The sequence below is a fragment of the Falco punctatus genome (assembly GCF_963210335.1).
Source record: "Falco punctatus genome assembly, chromosome: 4".
NCBI classification, from domain to species: domain Eukaryota; kingdom Metazoa; phylum Chordata; class Aves; order Falconiformes; family Falconidae; genus Falco; species Falco punctatus.
Genome location: NC_137583.1, coordinates 28283600 through 28310929, shown reverse-complemented (window position 1 = coordinate 28310929; position 27330 = coordinate 28283600). Strand labels below are relative to the sequence as shown.

The 27330-nt window shown below is 42.2% G+C and overlaps 1 protein-coding gene across 4 annotated transcripts in view; it reads right to left on the bottom strand.

Annotated features, from left to right (window-relative positions):
- The window catches only part of TOM1L2 (target of myb1 like 2 membrane trafficking protein), a gene marked incomplete at its 5' end in the record, with an annotated part of 58994 nt that extends 31746 nt beyond the window's left edge, over positions 1-27248 (bottom strand). For 3 of the 4 annotated variants that reach the window (XM_080386549.1, XM_080386550.1, XM_080386552.1), the window contains 4 exons: positions 4261-4410; positions 6086-6164; positions 6855-6939; positions 27074-27248. In XM_080386549.1, the coding sequence (XP_080242675.1) occupies positions 4261-4410; positions 6086-6164; positions 6855-6939; positions 27074-27248 (489 nt within the window). The remainder of the gene's footprint in view (positions 1-4260; positions 4411-6085; positions 6165-6854; positions 6940-27073) is intronic. The other variant, XM_080386551.1, reaches the window with a different exon arrangement.
- Between the last annotated feature and the right edge of the window lie 82 nt (positions 27249-27330).

Here is a 27330-nt window from a genome sequence, read left to right as displayed (position 1 = left end):
AATGAAATATAAAGTAGACAGGAGCTCAGTGCACAGTAGCTATGTCTAGTCCCTGACATCATCAAAATCTGTAAATGCAAATGAAAGCCACTTCCAATCTCCTCTACTTAGCAGTGATCACATGCTGATCTTTTCTTCCACATTGTATGGCAGTGACCCACCAGAAATAGTCTGTGTGAAATTAAATTGATCTAAGCAAAATTCATAAAGTCAAACAATAATCTTAAATAATCTCAATTTAATTTGTGAAATATCCTCATTTGCTGCCAAAGAAGAAAACACAGCTGTCAAGTTTTCTTCAGTATTTCATTTGGACCAAACTTAAATAAAAAAGGTAGTTTCTAAGGTTCTTATGTAGTGAAACATGCAGTCCCACGAGCAGCAAAACTAACGAAGCCTGGGTCCTTACAGAGCGTATCCAACACTTAAGACACCCTGGTGTGTCAGAAAGAACAAGTTTAGAGGGAGAATTTCCCACAGGTAGAACACTCATATCTCTCCTGCATGACTTCTCTGGTGTCTGAGGAGACTTCAGTTCACATTTGAGCTTCCCCTTCAGTGGGAGTACTAAGTGTTTCTTCTCTTTGCTAGCCAGCCTCCCGTACTCATGAAGCTGCTAGGAGCCCAGTATCTTCAAAGCCTCTACCCACTTTTACTGGCAATTAGCCAAGTAAAATTAGCCAATAAAAATTTAGAGGAAGGAAAAATTGAAATATTATGACTCAATTAAAAATGAAGCATTCCACAAACCCCCACATATGTGAGGTAGAGTATCAGTGTGCTGGATTCATAAGTACTGTGAGACGCATGTGTGGGCTCTGAACTTAATTCATTTAGTCACCATTTTTACACTCGTTCTTTGACTATTTTTACTTTAAAAGCTGTTTTTAACCACTTTTTATATTTGAGAGGAGAGACATCAAAGATAGAAAAGCAAGATAAGAAATAATATTAATATTTAACTTACATTCCTGTTCTGTTCAATCCTAAGAAAAAGCATTTCCTACCCTACACGCCCAGGAGACCATCCATTATCAGCTGCAAAGTAGCAATTCTGGGCTTGCTACTCAGCTTTGTTAAATGTAAATTAACAGTAAAAACCAGTTCTGATGTAGTACAAGTCCAAACAGCCCTATCTGAGCGAGAGAAAACAGCTTCAACTGCAAACAGCCATTCTGTTTCCCTGAAACTGACCTTCCAAACCACCCCCAACTCTGATGGATATTGACTTTACAAGTAACTCTACCCTTGCGCTTTCTCTGCGTTTTCAATTTACGTAAGTAGTCATCTGAATGATGCTTCTACATAATGGGTGCTCCCCACTTCAATTCTATTTGCCAGTAAAAGCGTAAAGTGTTAGGCAAAGGATGTTTTAATAATCACTCAAAAGAAACTTTAGAGGCAAAAGTATGCCCCCAACTTCCAAGGAGGCTTGTTTGTCCAGGGAGATGTACTAATGCATCTTCTCTTTTACTGGCTTCCTACAGATTTTGTTGTAGGCACTAACGACAGTGAACTCACTTCATCAGCACTCCACCTTTTTAATATATTCTCTCTTCTGCAATTCTCTTCCCTGGAAAAAGGAGACACTCATTTAGAGATTTCTTTGCCTGAGATGGAAGCATTGTCCCTGCCCATGGCAGGGGGATTGGAACCAGGTGATCTTTAAGATCCCTTCTGACCCAAACCATTCTATGGTTCTATCTGTGTTAGTGTGTGTCTCAGAGGTCACAGGCAGGACAGAGTGCTCTTGTCCTAAGTGCTGTCTACACACACTGTAAGACAATCCCTGTCCTAGACAGCTTACAATTCAACTAGGCAACAGTAACATTAGCTCTACTTTATGGATAAGGAGCTACACACAGAGCTTAAGAGACTTGCCTGTTGCGCAAATGAGCGCACACAGAGGGGAGATGGAATTCACATCTTGTAAGACTTCGGGCCAGACTATCAAAGGTAGATACTGAAGGGCGCTGCTGTATAAATCCCACTTGGCACCTCAGTGTGCCCGAACAGGTTAATGAAATACCATTGCAAATCTGGCCCCTAAATCAGTGCTCATCCCAAGACAACTTTTCCAGCGTCAGACACTTTCTAACAGATGTACCCTTCACCTCAAAAGAATCTGCCATGTCACTAAAAGCCTCCCCATGCTTCATCTTTGATGACAGTGCTCAGCTATTGGGCAGCAAGGTGGTACAAACTCTGATGCAATACAGTTCTTACCAGAGGTGCAGCAGTAAGGAGTATTTCCAAGGCCTTTTAGCAAGGTGAAGAAGGAAGCAATATGTAATACGTGCTAATTCATATACTCTGGGAAATAGGCTGAGAAAGCGAGACACAAGATGCTCAACATCTCAAAACAGTCAAGTCTCTAGACAAGGCATTGGATGGCAGCTTTATCTCCCCTTGCTACGGAAAGGCACAGGAGTACAAGATCTGTAGGGCTGAAGACACATGCTGTTTGTACAGCTCTCTTCCCATTCTTCCAAGTCTGCACTATTAATCCTCTCATTCCTGTTCTTATTAGTTCCCCAAAATCAAATTGTAAAAAGCCTACAGAAGGGGATAAACGCAATGTTAGTGGAGCAGAGCTGAGAAGACATCAGCCCCCTGGAACAGGGTTAATGCCAACTGCAAGGAGCTCTAAAGAGCAAAGTCTAAGCTGAGCAAAGTGGTCATGACGTACAGGGTATTTTGGGTGAGCCTGTCCATAGGGCACCTGAAATGAGTGGCTGCAATCAGTTTTCCAAACTCGTTAGGCAATCTGGAAAACAAAGTCTCCTACCACCTCCAGCTAAAGAGACACTAACAGAACCCACCCACAGGCAACTTTCATAATTCTCAGGCTTTTTATACCAAAAGGCAGTTAGTACCCAGAGTAAGGCTTTTAGTTCTACTGCATTAAGTCTACTCAGATAAATCCGTTTAATACACTGAGGCAATGACTACAGCTTTTGGGTTATGTTACAAACACTTCCATCTTAGTTACACCGATGACTGGGAAGCCACTTACATTGAGGACCCAGCGTAACCAATGTTCTCTAAAACACTGCAGCAGGGCAAACAGTATGGAAACACACATAGTTTCTCTTTATGGGACAGTATTTAACCTCATCTGCTGGTCACTGCATGCATCAGCTCTCCCACCAAAACAGACAAACACCTGAGGGCTCAGTCAGATGCACAAGAATTGCTTTTAATAATTTCACTGATTAAAAAAAATAAAAATTAAAAAGGCCTTGAGACCAGAAATAAAGGGACCCCACAGACCCCAATGCAATGCCCACCTAATTCCCCCACCCAGCCTATCTCCTGTTTGGAAATCACTTACTTTGTCACATTCTAACAATGTCCTATCTGTGTATCCAAATAACAAACAAACCGGCAGAAATTCAAATGCATGCTTTGCCACAAGAATCAGAAGTATATTGTGAAAACTATACTGCACATTTGTAAATACTTTCCCACAAGAAACACTAGAGCAGGTTTATATCATTTTAAATACACAGTGTCTTTTAGTCTCTGGTGTATGCAATAGCCTGTAGGAGCTTCGTGATAAAGCTTCCTATAATTGTCAGATTTCCTCCAGGCAGGCACCAATGTTTCCTCATGTGTTGCTAATGGTTTATGGAATTAACATGGCTGTTTATTGTTATGCTGCACAGAAGGAGAAGTGGCTGTCAGGCCTATGTCTGAACTTCCTCACTGCAGACGAGGATCTGACAGTGTACTTTTACTGCACAATAACCAGAAAAAGAGACACCAAAAACATTTTAATCCAATAGGGTCATTTACTTTCTATAGCCATCTTTAAAAGGAATCAGAATGCTTTCTAATGGAGGGAAACAGCTCCATTTTATGGTCAGAGAAACAGGCACAGAAAGTTAAGCGTTCTGCAACTGACAGCAAAAGCACGATCCTCTAAAATTTCCTGGCCTCAGCTGACAAGCCCATCACAGAAGCAGGTCTCCAGCTTCTAGATGTGACTGTTAAATTGCAAAGCCATTCATTTAAGTCCTCTTGCTTTGCAGTAGAGTGGTACATCTCTAACTAGAATCCAGACATTTATCCCTGGATGAAATATCTATGCGTGTGCATGTCTGCTCTTCCCTGCCAATCTGGATATATTGTTTGTTTTTACATATAAAAAACTTGCCACATTTGTAATGATGACAGCATGTTTAGCGATGCGTAGCACTGAAGCAGACAGTCCTTATTTCAGGCAGCAACATATGGAAGCAGAGACAAGCTGTGTACCTGAATCAGTGCTAGTACTTTATCCTGTACAATAGTGGGGGGATTATTCTTGGGCGAGATGATTTTCACCAGAACACCATCTATGAAGTCACGGTTTGCCACTAAGACATGAAAGCGATGGCCACAGTTCTTCACACAGGTCTCCAACACCTACACACACAAAAAAAACATTCATTGTTGGAGCAAAGCTTGATCACACACAAAACACCGATGTGGTTGATTTCCGATTTTGTGGGGGGTTTTGTGGTTTTTTTTGTTTTGTTTTTTTTTTTAATTTTAAAACTTTTGATGGGAGGGAGAGAAGATAAAGATGTTACATTTGTATTTCAATTCTTCTTTTCTTCCCCAGTTTTAGCAAAAAGCTTCCCTTCTGCACATACATTTAGATGTGCCTCACGCACCACATCAACATACTGGGCACTTTTGTCATCTACCTTTGCCTGTTTTCAAGGTAAAGAAATACAAAGTTTCTTCCTCTTCGATGCAGAGCTTTCCAACCTGCACAGCTGAACAGCTAAGTACACAGCATCACATCAAGAGCAGGTAAGACAGAGGACATCCTGTCACAGTGAGATATTATCATGCTGTGGCACTCTACTTTCTATGTACCTGGAACACAGCTGGACCCAGTTGCTCTGAGCTGTATGCCATGTTTTAGAGCTGGGAATTCAGGTGAATGATCTTCACTCATTCAAAACACTCCCTTGTGAATGCCCTGACAGGTTATACTTTGACACATTTTCCCCCTGCAACCTAGCTAGAGGCACCTTCCACTTGCCATTCAACTGCCATGGAAGAACAGCTGTTGATTTTTCTCTGAAGAACATGATTAGCATGGAGATAAATCCAATGCGTCACTTCTCCTTACAGCCATGCCTAATAACCACTGTGACTCTGTATCTGAGGAGCCTGTAATTACTCTTCTACTCCAGCTACTTTCATCAGCCATGATGACACAGACACATTCCTGATGAATTTCACTCTTTCCTGCACAATGGATAATCTCATGGTTTGGTCTTTGGTAATCTGTCAAAATGACAATCCAGGATAGGAAACGGCAAGAAGACAGAAAGTACAGTTATGCTTCGTCAGGGAGATGCAACAAGAGCTCTGGGAAAGAAACCTACAGATCACCTACCCACAGCAGTGTAACTCGATCTAGTTGCTACTGCTCATTCCTCAGACTGCTGTGGTGCAGAGCCTGCCCAGCGCCATGGCTTCAGGAGTGCTGCATTACCCAGGAAACCCCTAGCTAAAGTCATCAGGAGGAAAGGTCACTGGCAAATTATCTCACACCTTAGCAGTGCTGCCTAAATGCACAGAATATAATTTATACTTTATTGAATTAAATTAGATCAGCATAAATTAATGTGACTCTCCTACAGAGATCTATTCACATGGGAATTTGTGCATCAGTTACTTATGAAGCTGAAAATATGGCAAGTTCATCATCCTCGCTTGCAGATATGCCCACAACTGTTGTCCTGGGGGCGAGAAATGGCTGGACACATGGCAATGAGAACAGAAGGGAAAGCCCCAAAGGGTACACAGCCTCATTTGGGCTACTTTAACTTTCCTCAGTCAGTAGCTGGGATGAATAAGAGTCCCAGAATAAGCAGGAATCAATTGAGTCAGGAAAAAAAACTATGCAAAGCTTCCAGCAACTCTCTCCAAGGAAGCAAAGAGGCAACTGGAGAGAAGAAAAGTGCAGAACAGTGGCTGTTAAAACAAGTAGTGTGTACATTCAGGAGAGTGCCAGGAAAAGGAAAATGACAAAAGAAAAGGGTTCTGCCCTTTTGAGGCATTCCAGCCTGCCCCCACTCACCGTCAGCGCCAGCATGACCTCTCTGTAATTTTTGTTTCCATTCAGCCTCTTCTTCAGTGCTCGAATGGCATCCTTTGGACTGAAGGAGAAACAGATCATTTTTAAAAGATGCCCAGACATGCTTTTCACATGCCATATACTGTGGGAAAAGGAAACCTTTACAATTTCCAGCTGGACATAAGTATGCATGTTAAGTTCAGAGCACTTGACTACAACCAAACTAGGGTCACGCAGAATTATGTGAGGAGACAAGGTATCACAGAAGTCAAGACCAGAGCAACGCCCGAGGCCTTTCAAAAAGGCAGGATGTTGATCAAGCAGGAGAGATTGACAGCCACTCAGAAAAAAGCCCAGGGTGTAAGACCAGTGATCAGTTCTCCAGCAAACTGCAAGCAGCACAGCTTTTCTGATACTGAAGGAAATGTATCAGAGAAGCTGTCTATTCAAATGGCTGAAATTAATAGTATTGCAGCACTGCAAAGAGATACACCTGCTGAAAACAAGAACCCCAGAAATACAAATTCGGTACCCTCTCCAAAAATATGGTTTTTATGCCAGCCCTGCAAGCAGAGACTGACCACAGAAAGTGCTGTATCATATAGTATTTTCTGAAATGTCTAAGGAGCAGGAAAACAAACAACCCACATGCAAACTGCATTCAAAGTATGAGCATCTGCCCCTAGACTCACTGCCCCTCCTCACATGCTGAGTACAACCGGGTGATTATTGTGTTCAAGAACCTTTCAAAGTCTGCTGAAATAGCACATACCCTTCTTCTGTCTCGTTGATAATGTCACAGATCTCCATGTTAAGTGTCCAGTCTTCACTCTGCAGAGAGCCATCTGTGGCCTTTTCTGTAAAGTAAAGAAAAATAAATCTTTTCACATCTTCCTGATTAGGTGCTACACTTCAATCCATCTTCAGTTACTCTGAGCTGAAACTATCCAGTAAAAGAAAGACACACACAAAGAAAGTCCCCACTGATTGTAAGCAATGTCAAACATTCCCTCCTGGGTTTAGGGATCAGCACAGAGGTTTCCAGACAGAATCAATTATCCCTCAAGCTCACTATCTTCAGCCCACATAGATGGGCCATTCTTCAAAGATTCCTGAATTCCTGGGAGAGTAGGAAAATGTCAGCTAATTCCAATTTAAACTTCTCAGCTGCTGCACTGTTGGCAAGCTATGAGGTAGGAAAATCTCCCCAAAATGAACATGACCTCCTTGTTTTAGTAGATAATACCTCCACATGAATTGAGGGAGGAAAGAGAGCAACTTGGAGGTGGAATTCAAGGAAGTCCAGAATTTCAGCTTGAAAAGAACCACCAGCACGTGAAAGCATTCAGCACGTGGCAGTTCAGGTCACAGTATCATCTACAGGCACCCCTTTTTGCCCAGGACTCATACTCCTATACCACGGTCCCTCAGTATCTGCTTGCCAGGGGCTGGGCACTGCTTCCCTCTGTCCCACACCATGTCCCCCATCTCCTCTCCACACGGGGGCTATGTACACATCTTCCCAAGCACCATCTGCCTTCCTCCTGACTCCTAAATACTCCCTCACTATTTGCGTGGCAGGTAAGTCACGCCAGCATCAGACTAAATCCTACAGCATGGATGACCTATAGCACTATGACAGCGGTAGATGCCCACTGCTGGCAGTTTAATTTACAGACATCTGCAAGAGTAGCATAACCATAACTTCAAGTAATCAGTTGACAAGAACTATTTCCTCCTTGGGATTTCCTCCTAAATCAATATAGTTCTGTCTAGCGGTGCCTAGAACATCCCCTGAATTTTTCACACTTCTCACTTGCAGCATTCAAACCCTAGCTGCGTTACACTACCCACAGTCAGAAATGCTATCGTCTACCACCAAAAAGACCTAAAAAGGGCAACCTGGAGCCCAACCATGACCTTCTCCTCTAAATTAGTCCCGGTTTTTCCTACAGATCCCTGGCATCCAACGTTGGAAGGCAAACAGGGTAAACAAAGCATTTTAAAAACGTAAAATAAACCAAGAAAAAAAGCCAACTTTTAAACATTTTAAAGCAGAAACAAAGACACAGGTACCATTTTCACCAATCATTCTTCTGTCTTTACATCAGACATCAATCTGGCCCCCAGAACAAGGCAGTTTTTGTTTGAGAACACTAGGCTCCGAGGACTTCACACATCTCTGTTTACCAACAATGTCTTTCCCATTAACATTTCTATCGCTGTGACTAAGGACACAGATTCCCACAGGCCATAATTATCGGACATTATTTGGAAAAAGACTATGTGCCTGGGTAATTCAAGTTTCAGTGATCTGTCTACACCAGAATCACGGCTAATGCAGCTCCACCAAGGACAGTAACTACAGAAGTCTACGACAAACCAAACAGCTAGGCAAAACCCCAAGCAGAAAGTGCTGACAAGAAGCCATGTCTCTCCAGAATGGAGAGGACACCATGGAAAAGAAGATTACGGAACAGGAGATCATTCTTTGCAGGCCTTGTTTCCCATTCAGAGAGGCAGTGCTGCAAAGCACGCAGACCACTGCGCAGGGTCTCACCCACCGAGGAGGACATGGAGGCTGCAGAACTCCCTGCTGTGCCACCTTCACCGTGGGGTCTTTCTCAGCCATCACCGCATCACGGTAGAGTTCACTTTGGCAATAAAAACTCCTTCCATTTGAGAAGGAGCCTCAGAGAGATGCATGGCTTCCAGAATGTCCAATCAATACTGGACAGGTTATGGAACATTTTTAATTTATTGCATTTAGGCTATATTAGACAGGGATTTTCTTAAGGAAGAGTGCAGGCAGAGCTGTTTGATGTTTTCTGGGATACAGGAACTCATCTTTGTGCACAGCGACTTGCAACAATCACTTCTATTAGTTGCATTTTGTTCTTATACTGTACATAAGGCCTTATTACTATAGAATGTGATATATAGAATGTATAGAATGCCTTCACCTCCATATAGTCCTTGTTGCTTAGGAAAACATTTTATTTAACATTATAAAAAACCCTTAATATTCAGAGCTATTAAAAAAAAAGAAAATCACTACATCTGCTCTGCTGGATAAGGTGATACCCAAAGCTGCAAAGGATTTATAAGCACAGTATTGAAAAATGAGGGATTACACCTTAAGTAGAGGGTATTCCTTAAGCTGGGCATATGATTTGGTTTCTTAATCTAAAACTATATTAACCAATTTGTGTGTTCTGGACAGCATTTGGCATCAGGCAGCACCTTAGCAGTGCTCATACACTTTGGTCTGCTATAATCACTTCTTATAAATGATTGTGGAAAATGCTGACCCTGCACAAAAGTTGTGCTACCAGCCAATTCATTCATTGGTCTTGTAAAATCCATTTAGTTAAGGTTTATTTTGACAAAATGAGTGTATGGCAGTACTCCACAGTTAAAAAGTGGTATTTTGGAGATTACGGTGAAGAGATGCTGCTGCTGCTGCACTGTATGGAGGGTAGCACAGGAATACTCGTCTGGAGTCCCCAGTAACCGCACCTGTATTTTCCTTCTAAGATACACTAGGGAAAACAAAATCCCCTTTCTCCCACAAAGTTTGGTTCCTGCCTTTTCAGTTTTGCATTTCTGTTCTTACATTGGAGTAATATGTGGTTGAGAATGTGTAGGTTTAAGACGTAACAGTTGTCTTTTTGAGAATTAGTTCTTTTCCCATTGGGTAATTTTTAATTCAAATAAAGAGTTGGAAGCTAATTTTAGTCTCTTCAGCAAAAGAGAGCACACAAGACTTGTAATCTGTAGTCGTTTGTCCTTTGTAGGGTGTGTGACCCAGATTTGCTGCTGCAGTGCTCTTTCAACTGTGACAAAAGAGTAAACTGACTGCAGAGAAGGCACATGAGTTTGTGTGTATTTGTTTAAAAAACAGTATCACACCACAATAAATTGAAAGCCTGTAGAGCTCCTCTAGAACCAAAACACAGCAGGATGTAGTTCTGGATTTCTGGTGAAACACTTCTGCCTGCACTCTTCCTTAAGGGAATCCCTGCCCAACACATCAAATATGTAGTAAATTAAAAACGCTCAGTAACCTGTCCAGTATTTATTGGACATTTTGGAAGCCATGCATCTCTCCGAGTCACCTCTTCAAACAACAAATAGATACGCTTGACAAAATTAAACAGATTTTGCAAACTACCACAGAATTGCAAAGGAATGGCATGTAAATACCTTTTAAAAAGTGTCACCAGTTCCTCAGTCCCTTTCAAGCTCATTAGAAGGCATTTAAATGGCACTAGTCCACACAAGGACTCTGGAACACGACCAAAGGATTCCAGGGTGACATAAGAAATGTTACATCAGACAAGGAAAAAGCAGACGTCCCTCCTGCCCCTCCCCTCACTGAACTGAAGGGTTTATGCTATAGTTTAATTGCGTAACAAGGACTGGCAGCTCCCAGCCTGGGTGCCGAGTGTGCCTTGCACGAATTCTGACCTGAAAGCAACTCCCAGTGCTGTGTTATTGCCGAGTTTGTCACTGCAGCAGGGCCAGGAGTTAGTGTCTCACACAGAGACACAGTACCACCAGTAAGATTATCAGAAAGTCTCTCTCAGAAACAAGATGCTATCAGTTCCCACCACGTTTCCTAATTTAAAGCATCAGTGTTCTGGTAGAAAGGAAGACAATCTGGCACTCCACGCTTGACATGCTGCAGACCTTGGACACTGCATATGCACACACAAGCATTAGCTTATCTCTGGTCTGCAAAGAAAAGGAGAAAAAATTGTGCTATTTTTTCATTCACACCTTCTCTCTGAGATCTAACTCTTCTGGCCGCATTTCCACACTCTGCCAAATGGCAATATCAGTATTTCCCTGTTCACATTGAATTTGTGTATGTTTTATGGCATTCAGAAGGCACTGTTCAGTAGCGTAAAGTTTTCAGTCTAAAAAGCCTCAGTGCACACACACACCCAGCCAAGCCTCTTCCCAAGCAAGCTGCTCCGACCAGAGAGATGTCACCACAAGGAAATCAAGTCAGAAATGCCCATGTAACTGCCACATAATGAACAGGCTCTGCCAGGCAGGACAGGAATGCTGTTTTAAATGAAGGAAAAAAACAGAACAACCTTTACAAGCCATCCTGAACCCAGCTCAAAAGTTACCTAACAAAGAAATGCTAACACCGGTTGTCCTCAAGAAACCACTTCCACAGCCCTTTTCAGTCCATACTACTTTTGCTTCAAAGTTACAGTTCAACGTTGATGACACTCTTAAAATTCGACTTTGTTCACATACCGATGTGACAACAACCTCCTTCCAACGTGCATCTCTGCCCATTATACTGAACCTGCTGATGGGGACTCTGCCCATTATACTGAACTGCAAGCCTGGAGACTTGCATTAGGATTGTGACTGCACAAGTTCAAGGCTATAATGCTACTGAACTCACATGCAGTGTGCGTGTTTATGCAGCCGAGACTGAAAAACCGACTGCTAGAGGCACAGAGAACAGCTACTCTAGCTGAATGATGACAGCAGGCATGACAGGGTAAAAATCTCCCTGAAAGGTCTATCTAAGTACCAATAAGTGATTGTCATGCTGCATAATGTTCTTGGAAGACACGGGAAAAGGGAAAGTTAAATCTTGCACTAGCTAGAAATCACATTAAGTAAAAATGAGAGGAGAGCTGCACTGTTTTCTGTCTGAATACCAAAATCTTGTGAATGAACAGATCTTTGTGTTCAGAGAAATCAGTTTTTCTCTCTTGGGACTTCTCCACATGTTGCTTCAGAGACTCTTGATTCATACATTTGGGAAGAATTATGCAGGAAAAAAAATAATCACCTTCTGTTTATGCAAGAAGCATACACATCAGCGTACCATATTAGACACAAAAGCAAGAAAGGTCCAATTGCAAATTTCTCCCCTTCCCTCCAATAATGTTTGGTGTTCCAACAGCATAAAACTTGCCCCCCCCCCCCCCCCCGCCTTGGAAGTTCAGAGGATTGTGGATCTTAGATCTTTGTCTTGCCTCTTAACAGTCCACCTGCCTACCAGCTGTGCTCCAAGACCGAAACTGGCAAATCAAACAGTCAGATGTGTTATATTTCACTCTGCATAAATTGTGACAGGGAACAAAAGCCACAGTATTAGCAAGCTTTTACTTCCATCTTACTGGTCCTCCTCCCTTCTGCACAGTGAAGCCTTCTCAGAAGCAAGGGCTATCAGCTGAGGTCAAATGCAAAATGCTTTTACAGAATGGACAAAGGTCTTTCAGGAAAATAAAAGAAAGAGTTCTGCAAGGCAATGCAAAACAGACAAGATAGCTCACAAGGGAAGATAAGCCACTGAATGAGACTATAACATCTCTCCTCCAAGCTGCTGCTTATAGAATTGTTTAGCTTTAAAGCATCATGTTTTGTGACTGTCTCTCTTGGATTCAACAAATCAGTGACCTGCATGGGACCATCGATAAGATCTGGGGAAAGACCATACAGAGGCCACGGAAACATATTTCAGCTGTCCAAGCAAAATGAATATAAGACTAAAGATCCTCAGCATTCACGTAGCTGCTGAGTTCAAGACATCGATACACCAGAATAACACACTTGGATATGCCTGGACCTATTGGTCTATTCTTGCTTTCTTTAGATTTGCTTTTAAAAAGACAGTCACAGACACTTAGACATTATGGTAACCAACAGGAGGCTTTTTATTTTTTAATAGCAGCATTTTGATAAAAAGGAAATGGGACTCATTCAAAATTCAAGATCAAAACTCAACTCTGAAGTGACTTCCTCATAAAAACCTGCCAGTTTCTTTGTTAGAAAGCACAGCTCCAATAGCATTTTTCAATTAGCCACCTCACTGTTCCAAGTCCTTTTTCTACATTCCTTATTTCACACTGCTCTGAAAATGCTGAGCTTCACACTTCCAAAGAAAAAGGCAGTCAGCTAGAACAAACGGGCTCAATCTGAACTGCAAGGCATCACAGAAAAACGTGATTTGGGTTGCACTGCTGCAGCACTGGTCATCCATTTTGACCATTGTAATTTTTCAACTGATTTTAGCTATGCTTACACTGAAACTCTTTGGGATGAAGTAATTTATCCTCCACTCATTGTTTTGCTAAAGTTTCTGGTGCTGAATAAATCCGTAATCATAGTTTGTACTGACCGTGGAGTCTACATTAAAATAACAAGAGAAGCTGTGGACACACACAGGTGCAATCATAACTAGTATTTAGCTCAAATGCTGCTTGAAGGCACAGTGGTTGAACTGGGAACTGCCTTTTTTCCACCTAACTTCCAGGTCTTCTTTTTGAAGGTGCTACCCAAGTGCCAAACTTCTTCAAAGCTGCCTTCCAGATCATACTTACCTGCAATCATGAATATGTCATATGCAATTATTGTGTCTTTTTAAGGACCACATGGTATTCAGAATTATGCTACAATGTTCCTGTGATTTAGGCATGCCACAGAAAAGACATCACCCAACATTTCCCACAAATTCAGCCTCTCAGGAGCAGGAAACGACAGCTGATTAACTGAGCATAGCTGTGCAGCAGTTTCCAAAGCAGAGCAAGGTGAATGGATTAATACATATTAAACAAGAATTAACAGCTGTACAACAAAGATTTTTCTTTCATACTCAGATCAGAGCTTCTCCTAAACAAAAAGAAGAACAAAACAGAAATCCTTATAATAATACCAGAGTAGGCAAGGGAGCATATCAGCCTGACTCAGTTTAATCACATCTCATAGCTCTGGATGCATTTGCAGGTTGTAAAACCAGATGGACCTTCCAGTACTATGCTATTGTGTTGTACAGAAATGGCCTGACAGGATAACCTAGTCCAGGCAGTTTCTGTACTCAGATGTCATTCATCTCAGGCACAAACGATGGTTTAGTCATAGTCCTTAAAAGCATTTGAAATCTGGATCCCAAGCAGAACGGTGTGTTTCTATACCATAAAGACTTTACTCATGAATCTTCTCACTGAAGTTCCCCCGTCAGCAGAAATTGTTGCTGCGGACAGCATGCTCCACTGAATGACAGGTGTATATAAGTTACTCCCTTTCAAAACAGAAGGCAGAAAGACTACTGCTTCTTTAAAACAAAGTGATATCCCTCTGACTTCTTCATTCTACATAGCTTTAAAAACAAAACGCAAAAAATCTCCTTCCTCCTATGCGCTGTACACTCATTAAAGCTAACGTGTTGACCCATGTACTGTAAATAGCTGTCCTTCAGAGCTAGGTCATACAGCAGCAGCTCCCAGCTCACCAACCCATCTGCATGATTCTGAGGCACTTATCATCCCTAAAACTCGGCCTGCACCGCACATTTCTTCACCTCTTTCAGTGGTGACTTTGGCTCAATTCCCATCTCACTGCAAACCCGCAATATTCCAAGTATGGTGCTACTTTACAATTGACAAACAAAAACCTGCTCACATCAGAAATCAATATGCTAAAGCCTGCAATCAGAAATGTCAAAGCAGTTTTTAAATATACATCCTGTATTAATGGATTTGAATGGAGATGTTTACAGTGTGATTTACTGTAGGGGAGCAACAAATCAGTGTTCCTTTATGACACGTCACATCTTCATGACACTGTCCCTTGTACAGTTGTATTGGCGGAGACAATGGCTCGCCGCTTCGCAAACATCTGTGATCTATTAGGCAACGCTTTCAGTAGTCTAATATTATCACACTCTGAGTGTCCATCTTTCTTCTCTAGATGAGAGGCACAAAAGCATAAATTAAAATCTTCTGGGTGACAAAACGTTCTCTCTCAGATCTGCCTTTTCTGAACTTGACTGTGACTGCTATGACTTGCCCATAAGACTCTGCATGGGAGAATTTATCAGCATAGCATCACTTTGCAAGGTCAGTGCATTGGGATCGTTACCCAAATCTCCTCCTCCTTTGACCACAGTAAGGCAGCTAGTGCTGTATACCGAATCACACTGACATTTAGTCATTTCCATAGGCAGAACTTGACTTGTAGTCTCCTACTTGCCAAAGAGGTTTTATATTGTTTTAATTTCTCCAAGGAGCTTGGATAATTTGGGGAGTGCTACCTTGTTCCTTAACTGAGAAACTCAGGTACTAAAACACTGGCATACTGGATGAATAATGCTCGTTCACCCACACTAGAAATACAAAATTTCTTAATAGCTGAGTCTTTGGCTCTCCTTCACCCAAAAAAAGCACCCCAGACAAAGAAACTAGCCAAAGAAGCTGGAGAAATAATCTGAACACCCCTTAGCAGCCAAGAAGCTTTTATCACCAGAAAGATTTCACAACAGACAACCCCAATACGCCAAAAAAAGCTCTTAAACTAATACAAACACATGAATTTGTCCTAATGCCAAAAAAAAACCTGAGAAAAAAAGCACACTCCATTAATTTTATCAGCCTTAACTTACAAATCTGAGAGAAGAGGCAGCTGGAAGTAGTGATTTATTTCTCAACTTCTTCATTAACAAGTATGCCTAAAACCTCTATTACAGTGGATTTGATATTTATAAGTCACACAGAACCAGTATGACAGTTCCTTAAATAAATTGTTGCAAATTGCTTTTTAAAACATTCCCTCCAAAATGCAGGAAAAAAATATCACCATACAAAGCAGAAGAATGTATATAACCAGTAAGATACTACTAGGAGGTAGGGGAGAGAGAGAGGAATATTCTGTGCATCCAGATGCAGTTTTACCACCCAGAACTACAGGCAGAATGGTATTACAATTTGATATCCCAGCTGCACAGGATGTTGCAAGCACCATCAAGAGCAAGAAGGCATCCCAATCTAGCTGCCCCATTCAGGACTTCAAAGGCATCCAGTAATTACAGGTGAGACAGAAAAATTGCCTTTATGAAAAGTTATGGATGATCAGTGTGTCAGTGAGCTATATTTGAAATCTATCAGCTCTTGATGGCTAATTTTGTACTACATGAGTAAAGCAAGTTCTAATAACTCACTTGGGACTTCACTCCAGTACTTACAAGCTACGTGCTTTTCATATTCATAAAACAAAACTAATTGCCTTTCATGGATGAAATGGTCTAAGAATCTTTAATCCAAGTCAGCTGCAAACTCTAAAAATCCATCCCCATGTATTTAAAACTCCCCCTCCCATCCACTCACTTGTACCACTGTGTTTGCTGCAAACAAACTATAAGGCAATGATGATCTATCAGGCTCCTACATTAGTTTAGGCTTTTTTGTTGTTTTTGTTTGGTTTTGTGTTTGGTGGGGCTTTATTTTTTTTTTTAAGGTTACTCCTAAAGTCAATTGCCCACATTCACACATGCTTAAAATAAACTGAAAACACTAATTGCATTGGGGGGGGGGGGGGCGCGCACAGGGAAGGCAAAAATCTTTAATTCCTACAGTTACAAGAACAAGTTTACTCTTTAGCTGCAACAGGCTACAACAGATTTTTAAGTAAATGTTCATACATGATAATTAAAACGTGTTACGAATGAAATGAAACAACACTTGCAGTAGGCTATTTCCTGCGCATGTTCCCACACCCAGCTCTCCTATGTATCTGCAACTACAAAGACGAGAGCTGTGTCCTCTGGAAAACCACGATTATCCTACACGCAGCAGCGAACTAGACAGCGAGGAGTCTGCAGCTTTTGAGGGCTGACAGCTCACGTTTTCTAGTGTGAAATGCTTCAGTTTGCTTTTCAATTTTGCAGCCTTCCCTCACACCGCTCTACAAGATGACAGCAGGCCTGCGCAAGAGGCAGCTAGCTCTGATCCCATTCAAGTTCTCCAGTACCTCCACGGCTTGAAGATCAGTGTCTGGAAAACACTAAGCGTTTTCACCACGGGAAGAGGAGAGAGCTGGCTCCTGTTCCACTAGGTAACAGCAATTACTTTTGCCAACGCTGCTGTCATTGAAGGACTCTACTGCCAGCTGCCCGTTCCAACAAGCCAAGCTTACTATGCCTTCAAAAGCTTAGTGGCTAAACACTTCCAAACAATCTTCTCAGGAAACCTGAGGGCAAATTAGGCAACAATAATAACAAGACACATGTGTGCAATTCTGTCTTGTATGGGCTAAGAAGTGCAGATTTCCTGGTCTCCCATAACTCTACTAAAAATTCTGCTTGATTTCTTCAGCCCTGTTTCTCACGTGCCACCGCCATAGATAAGCCCAAAAAAGACTGATAAATAGAAAATGTAAATACTAGAAGCTTAGATCAAGTATGCAAATGTTTATTTCTGAGACTGGTATTTTAATTTTCCCATAAACCCTCCTCATTCACCAACTTGTGTTACCTGGTCATCTGACTTTGTACATTCTTCAGGTCAGCAAGTGCACCAATAAATTTCACATTCCACTGCAATCACATACATTACATGATACTATTACTGTGGTAAAATTAAAAACAATATAAATGTATCAGGGGATTGCAGCGCACTTTTGGAAAATAACTATATTGGTCCTTGGACAGTTAAAATTCCAACTAGAACACAGATTCTGAGCATGGCTTGCAAACAGTTTGGCTTATTTACCATAGGTAGAAGGGAGGCAAATCCCAGCAAATGAAAGGGGCCGATCTAGTGCATTCCAAGAACTGCAGAGTATGGATGGGAAGGTAATTTTCCTAGCGTGAGCTTATACAATCTTATGGAATCTACAGAGAACCAGCTCTCCGGTCTTTGCTGCTTACAGCTTGTTAATCAACAACACAGGAGACGTCACAGGATACCAAATAACAAACAACAAACACAAAACCTACTGAAGCCTTTTTGGCAACATGACACTAATATATGGTAGCGTCACTGCTTCTGCTTGGGAAAGCAGCGAGTATCAGCAATAGCACTAGCCTGGCCCCATTCACTGGTGGCCAGCTCAATGACTTGACTTCACCAGCTCCAGCTGAGGTTAGCCTCTCCTGCGCGTTCCCTTCTATTTCTGGGTGAATCTAGACTTTTTCAACTTCTTTTGCATTTAATGTTCATGTACACTGTGCACGTCCTTCCTCTGAGCCCAGCAGCAGCTTCCTAAGCAGCCAACAGGAGTATAATGATGCCTTTTATGAAAGAGTGCCCTTTAGAGGTGTAAAGCTTGCCTGAGCAGGGCTGCACTATTTCAGCTCTCTCCTGGTGATCGTCAACAGCCTGGAGATGATTCTGTAAGTCGGCATGCAAAGTAAGGTTTGTGTTAGGGGATGCTACACATGAAATACCTCATTATCTGCAGCAAGATTCAAGCCCAATACCCTTTAAGGAACCTGATAGGAAGAGGGATTTTTCATTACTGACTGACTATGCCAAGTTATTGGCATAGATGGGGATTTTAAAGGCATTTTTAATTATAGTAGGTAAAACTCACACATGATCAAGCTGCGGTGTCAGAAACCCACCAGAACTGAACACTGACCCATTTGGGTTGTTTGCTGAACTTTAATCACTTTCCAAGTCTGACAGCTGCTCAAACTTAATTGCTCATTACACTTGTAAATAAAAACTGATCTCACTCTCTGATTAGCCAGCCATCTTATAGTTGCCATAACAACTTCTGGTCTAATAAGTGATTTCAGATTTACCATTATTTGCACTAGCAGAAAATTTCACAAAGGTCTGAGATCGCTCTTTTCACTAAAATACCCTTCTAATTAGAAGAACCGAAACTCAGTAGAGAAAGGGCAGCTCAAAGATAATGAAAAAACAAGCTATTTACCACAACAGCTTAAACATGAGATAAGGGTACCCCAAACCCAAATATATGCTGTACCCTGTTTAACCCCTACCTTTCACTGTCAATCATCTCATTATCATACCTATACACCACAACAACTGCTCAGAAAAACACTGGACAACATTTGGGTAATAACTGGTGACAACGCAGAGACCAATTTCAAGACTCTCTCCAGATGAAATATTCCAATAAAGTTTGCATATTCTCTCTCCTAATCTTAAATTAGGGACTAACTAACTAGTTATATTCCTTAACACTGTTAATCGATCAGAGCGGTTTTTGGTGAACACCCTTGATCCTTGACAGTTTAACATAAAAAAAGGAAAATCGTTTGTACTGAGCCCAACAGATGTCCATTGCACCAACTGCAATGAAAGACGTTTTAGAAGTGCCATAATGTAGTATCTCGTCTCTGGATCACCTCAGTCAAAAACTTACTTCAGGCTTGACTTTTTGAACAAAATTATTTATTAAAGCCTTGCAGATGTCTAGAAAAAAAATATCTGTATTTCAGTATTTGGTCATCACAGCTTAAGCAAAATGCCTCTATTAAAACATACAGACATATTTGCTGGTCTCAAAAGACAAAGTGATTGGAACCTATGAAATACTGCTAGTCTATGGGCCTAGTACAGCACAGAGACCTAAAATTTGCTGGCAAAGCTGCTGAAGCTTGCAATTTGTTTAATCTGCTCAAGGTAGCTTTTTGTGTGTATAGGCAAGGAAGGATGCCCTTTTCCTTCCGCAAGGAAAATGCATGCGGAAAGCAATAATTGAGACAAAACTATTAAATAAAAAAATAACAATCAGGAAATACGAGACTTTCTGGTTTTACTCAGCTATGCAAGAAATGTGAGGGTTTTGTTATTTGGGTCAAATACAAAGCTGGTCACACTTCTTGCAATAGATGTAGCCAAGAAGTACAGAGGATGCAACATGTCCAAGTTCACAATATCCTCAACATTCCTGACTGCATTTGGGATGCAACAAAGTCTTGCCTTAAGAAACCAATGTTCTGCAAAGTTCTTGGGGTTCAAACACAGTTTATAACACCAATCTGTGCCTTCACTTTATGTACATTTCCTTTGATCTGAATTTGAACAAAGAATTTCTTCCCAAAGTAATCTAACCCAGGCAGCTTTTGAGGACCAGCTGGGGAACAGACTGGCTTACTCTCAAAGAATAAGCAGGCTTATGAACTAATCAAATTATTCAACAGGTTTCTTCTGAATATCTTCTCATTTCTGAGTCTCCTGATGCTCTCTGAGACTACAGTGCAAACACTGAGCTGCCAAAGGGTTTAGGTGAACTGAGAGATACAGAAGCACAGGTAAACAGTCTAAATATAGCCGTGCCAGGAATTGCCCAAACACTGACAGGGTATATACATACATGGGACTTTTTTTCCTTCCTTAATCCTTGATTTTGAAATTATTACTACATTGTGGGACCTACCTTCTAATTCTGGCAGGTACAGAACAATCATAGAGTGTATATTTAAATCTAAAGACACTGCTGCCAATAACAGCCAGGCTGAATTTATTTGTTTTTCCCCTTCTTGAGCAACAGGAAGAGTACCCACATATTGGCAGACCTGGCTTAACGAGTTATGTGAAGACATGTTTACCTGTAGCGATGGACCTGCTCCTAAGGGAAGAGAGACCAGTTTTTAGCAAAGCCTTTAGATCAGTGTCGTTTGTGCTCAAGAATCATCAGTTTTAGAAGAGCCCTTTCCCATTGACAATAACTGAAACAAATGAGCAAAACAATTGTGGAGAACCATCAGCAGAATGACTAAGCAAATAGAGAAAATGAGGCCTACCTATCCTAGATAGGATTTTTATATCTGCAATGAGTGTTTTTACATAGAAAACTAGTAATTCCCCAGGTGGATGCAAATGAGAAAATGGAAAACTAGTTCTGGATGATCTGTGGAGACTCATGGACAGGCTGGCCTTCTAGGTCACTTCCTAACTTCTCAGGGCTCCTACACGACTTCTTTCTTCCCTGTGTTCTCCAAACACTTGTGTTTTCCATTGCCTATACTTTGCGCGGATTTTGAAACCCAAACACAAAGCGCGAAATTATTTACCCAGAGAAAAGCACCAGCCCTGCAGTACTATGCAGCATCCTTCCCCATGAAGGATCATCTCACCAAAACTTCTGCAAAAATGGCTGGTTGTTCCTCCACTGACCATTATCACCAAGGATACTGCCCAATGCCTTGATCACCTTCAAAGAATACTTAATTAAAAACACAACGTAGTTTACAAAATCAAAGGGAAGCCTAACTAATTTAAAACTGTTCTTAATTCAACTAAGGAAAACACACAATACTTTTTTTTGGTGAAAATAGTTTTGGATGAAACAAAATCAGTTGGAAGGGTCTGTGAGGATTTTCTAACTGGTTTTAGTCAAGCAAATTTTAAACACTCAGTTTAAAAAAAAAGTCTGCTGAGTACATGAACAGAGCAGTATCAAACTGGGAACGAGCTGTCCTCACACTGCAACCTCTCACATATAGTTTTATATTAGAAGCATATGGAGTATACGTTTAAGCGTACTGTGTTGGAAGAGATAAAACTGCCTTACTCAAAAATACATGCTATAATACCTTCATGAACTACAATCTGCTTTTGTGCCTGTAAAATAAATCCAGTCTTAGAAACCTAGTATTAAATGGTATTATACTAATTATCCAGCTTCACACATATATGTAGTTTCTCCAAGTTGCCAGATTCATGACTCAGTATTTATTTGCTCCTTTAAAAGCAAAGATACCCATTTTCATATTTCATGGAGATTTTCCTTACAACATAATCCATTGTCATGAAGTGAAAGCAGATCCAAATAATCTTATAAAACTAAAAGCACTTTATCAGACTCTCTTTTGCATGACTAGCACAATTCTATATGAACAGTGGAGGGTGGATTTTTAACTGACCAGCTACAGGAGTACCTATAAAAGTACTTAAACTCTGAGGAAAGCACTTCTTGTGCCCTCTTCACTGCAGGCAAATACAAAATTAATCTTTCTGATATAGCAAGAAAAGTTACTGTTACCTTGTACTGGGAAAAGCTTCCCTTAGAACAGGGTACAATACTTCAGTGGTTATGGGTAAATGCAAAGGACTTTTTATTTCATTAGAATGCAATGAATGAAAAGAGAGATGATTCAGACCACAACAGCATGCTGCAAACATGTAATTTTATTGGTACCAGATCCTAAGATTACAGTGTGCGCTTTGAACACTGACTTCTGGTTTTGGGAAAAGGTTTGTCTTTAAAAAAATGTTTGACTTACAGCACAGCAAAGTAGTAAGTTTATTCTGAAGGGAACTTAGGCAAATTGTGTATGTGAACAAGAAAGTCTGGGTTAATTCATCCTGCAGGATTACCATGGACTGCTCACTGTAATGTATTTCTATTCCTGTGTAGAGCCATCAACTCTTCTATTTAGGAACCATTTTTATTCAGAGATTCTTAAAAATCTTAAGATATAAGAAAGCTGAAGAATGTTATTAAGTGCTTCTTGTGGAAAGAAAATAAAGAGGTGTTTATACACCCCAAAGCTGAGGCACTTTCTTACTTAAAAAAAAAAAAAAAAAAAAAGAAAAAGAAGGGGGGGGCGAAGAAGAGAGGGAGGAACAAACAGCAGCTCTGGAAACACGCTCTGTCCACCATATTTGTTATCAATTTAACAGCCCTGAATGGAAACTGCGAGTGTTTTGATAAAATCAATTGAAAAGCTGTCTGCCTCACTGTTGCTTCAATAAAGTGCCTCCGTATCTTTTGCTGAAACCTTGTTTTTGTAGCCTCCTTAAAGAATACTCTGTATTAAATCATCCTACTGTTCCTCCTCCAAAACCAGACTTCGCAGCCAGTGCCCAGACCGGCACCCCTCATTCAAACCTTCCTTCATCAACAGGGACCAGGGACGTAAACCAGCATCACCTGATCAACACCCCCACCTCCAGTTATGCAGGACACCTTGATTTCTACTATATTGTTAATAATTAACATGCAGGTCTCTGTGAATTATGGACCTCACTCCCCTGAGGTCTTTGACTCCAAGCCAAGCAAACTTCAGGCTGCAGCAAGAAAGGATGACCTCAACACACACAGGCTCTGACCATAGCCCTTACCAAAATGGACCTCGATGCTCCCATCACCACCCCAGGAGGAGCCCATTTCACACATCACTGCCCTGACCCAGCCTTTCACACCTGAGGGAGCTTGGGGGTGGGGGTGGTGTCAGCAGCATTGGATTCAAACACACACACTCTCCTGAAAGCCTTTGCAAAATCTCCAGAGTAACAAAAATCCCAAACAAAACCACTACAAAATGTAACTGGTTTTCCTGTGTAAGCCATATGGCCTATATCAAATAAGCAGAAAAAGCAAAAAAAGTCACCAGTACTCCACATTCTTGCAATTCAATCAGCTTTAATCATCCAAGATGTTTTCACTAACCTACAGTAAGGGTATTTGTTCTAATAACCTTGACTAGAGTGGTGACACTTTAAAGATTGCTCCCTTGAACAAAGAAAGATAAAAATGCAATTTATGGCAGGATGTTGAATCTCAAGGCAAATTCCCACTACTGTGAATTGCGGCTTTTTCCACAGGCCAGCCCCTCTCCAGACAGCAACCAGTCTGCCTCCACCATTTTACTACACATCTTCCTGTATTTTTCCTCCTCACTGGTCAGGAGTATTCTTCAAAACAGTCCCCTAAGGATCTATTCTATCATATATACAATATTAACTGGAAAAACTAGACAGTTCAATTGTAAGAACCAGACCAACACCCAATGCCACAAAGGCTCCTGCTAGCCCCGACATACTTGGCAGCCTCTGAAACCTGTGGCACCCAGTTCCACCCTCTAGACTCTTGCCAGCTTTCACAAAGACCTTCTCCAGGGCTGGTGGCATGACCCTCAGCTGGCCAGAGCCACGCAGCACAAGCCAGCGCTGAAAGCTCCAGTGGCCTTGCTGGCCTCCTCATCCAGTGTTGCTGACAGCTGCTGAATTTGCAGGGTGCTGAGCAGGCAGCACCAGTTAAAAACACCAGAAGCACACCAGCCGCAACACACAAACCTTTGCCTAGGGATCTTCCCAAGGACGCCTGCTAGGAAGCGCTGACCACCAACAAAAGTGACATTGTGAAGGGCTGAAGGCACTGTGAAGGCTTCTTCCAAGTCCCATGGGATGCTGAAAAGCACCATTTGCTCACAAAGCCTTTGGGAAGTATTGGATTCTGCCACAAAATCCTGGGTGAGATTTTATTTAGTTTATATGTAAAATGGTGCTATTACCTCCCTTCACTGCAACCTCCAGGTAAAAAGCAATATGGAATGAATAAAATGTTTAAGTTCAGGAGTCATAGGCACACTGCAGCAGCTGACTGCCTTCCACACAACAGCCTTGTCAAAAACTACCCGCTCTGCTCAGGAGAGGGACTTGCTAGAGACATAAGGACAGTTCACCGTCCACAGGTCAATCAAAGCATTAAAGAAAAATTAAGTGAGGTATGTAATTAGTAGTCATGGTGATGGGTTATACAGTTTCTCTTATGCCACCACTGGAAACTAACTATAGGCTACTGTGTAAGCCAGTCCAAAAAACAGGTAGCTTTCAACAGTGAGGAACCTGGCTGCCATTTAAACTGGCACTTTAGATGCAGGAGACTCTATCCATCTCCATTACAAATCCTCTGAGCTCATCCTAGCATTACTTTCCCACGTTAAGCAAAAGAGTTAACATAAAAAGCCTGTCTAGCTTCAGACATTATCCAGATAAAGAGGAGAAAAGAGAAAATCCCTTGTATTACCTCTCTGAGCTCTCCCCAAACCTTCTCTGATATCTTTGTTCTTTCAGACCTGGCATTTATCTGAAGACATTGTCTAGCCCTAATTAAATCTTCATGTGAACCACTGCTACTTCCTGGCAGTGAACATGCATTCTTGGTGTGCTGATGGACCTACATAATTTTCTGCACTTCTCCCTTATGGTGAGTGTTAGGCCTTGCTTGAAAACATCACAACTGTGTTCAACACAATATGTTTACGCAGAAATACAAAATTATTCAGTTTCTTTTAAAGAATGAAGAGAAACATAAGTGAGAATTATATTCTACAAGCTCATGGAAAAAAAACCAACTGCGGAAACACTGGGCAAATAACACCGTCTGAGAACAAGGCATGCTTTTGTTTTACTGTTAGAAAGAGGTAACTGGCAGTGATATGAGAAGCAGAGAAAAAAAAAATCTTCCAAAATAAAATCTGCAGCTATCTCTTTGCCCTGGGAATAAAAAAACATTCTTAAACTGCAGCTGAACTGTGCATGAAGGGAAGTTGCATTATAAGCCCCTCACATACACCTAACCTTATCTGATGAAAGCAGCTCCTTCAGAGCTTTGTGTTCAAAGCCTCTAAGTTGGCAGCAACTGCTCATTCAAAGAGAGCAAGGGGATGTAAAGCTGTGAAAATCTTTGCACTCCTGAGCTAGAAAGGCAGAAGGGTAGAAAAGCAGATTTTACTGCTAACCCCTGCAACAATTCTTACGTTCTTAAGGAAGCCCCTTTAAACCATGTACTGATGCTAACAGAAAGTGACAGTAAATAGATGAGAAATTATTGCCTTCCCTTAACAGTGCTCATTTGTAGAAGGCTTGTCCAAGCAGCAAAGCAGCCAGCTGTCCTGGCAGATGTGGTCAGATGGCCAAACACAACAAAGCAAATTCACTTTAAAATCATGTTTAACTTTCACTGTTCTTGTTATTATCCTCCAACTCTTGACACTTCTCTCCCTGAGCAGAAGAAATAAACACCCACCCCAGATGGCTAAAGAAAAACAGCAAGCTATACATATGCTCCATATAGTCTGACAAAGCAAGAGTCCAGCCATCTTCAAAGCACAGTATGAGACTTACCCATTTAAGGGCCTTTTACCTCTGCACGTGTGGGTGAGGATACAACTATAAAAGAAATTCTGCAGTTTGAGGCCATGACCAGGTACTCCGCAAAATTTTTTCCACTTTAATTTCCAAAGACACAAGTCTTTTGTCATTCCATAAATTAATGTAGAATAGCTATAGATGAGACTATACATAGCTATACGTTATACTATACATAAACCCTAAAAATAGCATTAGAATTACTGTCGTTTATGAAACAAGTCAACAAAACTAAGAGCACGGTTTCACTGGAAAGGGATGCTAGCCTAAGTGCATTCAACTGAACATTGACTTGGCTTCTGGGACCACAGGCCACAGCCCCCAAACTGCAGGAGCCTGAGCCACTCTGTTCTTCCCCACCGCAATGGGGGAGATCTTGTATTTCCTTCAGGGCTTAAGAGAAGCAAGCAGGAGGCAATACCAGCCCACCCAACCATGGCAAGTTACCAAACTCTGCAGAAATGGCACTTGGGCTTTCTCCCATGACCCTGGCCACGGCAACCCAGGCTGAAATCACACTTGCCACAATTAAGAGAGAACACACCTGCAGGAATGAGGGAGTAGACACGGCAACCCAGGAAGGCCTTGGCTAGCCACGCAATGAAAGTGCGCTCAAAATAACCTGCCTAATGTCACCAAAACATTAGCAAAACCACAATTCAAGCTCTGGGCTAAAGACTGAGCACATGTGTGTATCTCTACACCATGTCACCCTCCCTGCATACCCACAGGCCCTGGGGGGTTCAACACTTTGGGAAAAAGGTGGCTGGACGACAGGGTTACCCTGTTAACAGGCCGCTCACACGTGGGAAAAGGAGCTGGGAGATACAACAACTTTCCTTCATCCGTCAACCATCTTGGAGTTGCCCCCTCCTCATGGCAAACAGCTTGCCCAAAGCCACCACTGTCCCCACAGAGCCCACCACGACCCACGCTAACCCCCCGAGACCCCACTAAGGCTACAGCACCCCCAAACTCTGAAATACCACCACCCACACCCCCCCAGACCCCCCACCAACCCTGAAATCCCTGCTACCTCCAGAGGCCCTCCTTCACCTCCAGAGCCCCCCCCAGATGCCTCACTACCTCCAGAGCCCCCCACAAACCTCCAGAGATCCTCACAGCCCCCAGGGGCCTCCACTAAGCCCCCTCCCACCGGCTCCAGAGCCCCTCGCGGGCCCTCACAGAGCCCCCGCTGTACCTCACCGACCCCCAGAGCACTCCCCTGTCTCCCAACCCCCCGTGCCTGGAGGCCCCCGCTCCCTCCAGAGGCCCCGCTAGCTCTCCAGCCCCCCCGGAGCCCCCTACACCCGCTGGGCCTCCTTACCGAGGCTCTGCCCCACCGGGGTGCTGAACGGGTTCCCCAGCAGAAACTCCATCTTGGGATGACAACAAACAGCGGCCCGGCGGCCCCCGCCCCCCCTCCCCCCACGCCGCCCTGACGGGCAGCCACACGCACCAACCGCAACTTGTTTTGCCAAGCGTGACCCGCCTCCTTGCATTCGATTGGGCAGCAGCGGGACGCCCCGAGGAGTTATAGGTTAAAGAGCGTGCCCATCACTGTCAAGTGAGAGGCCCGCCTCC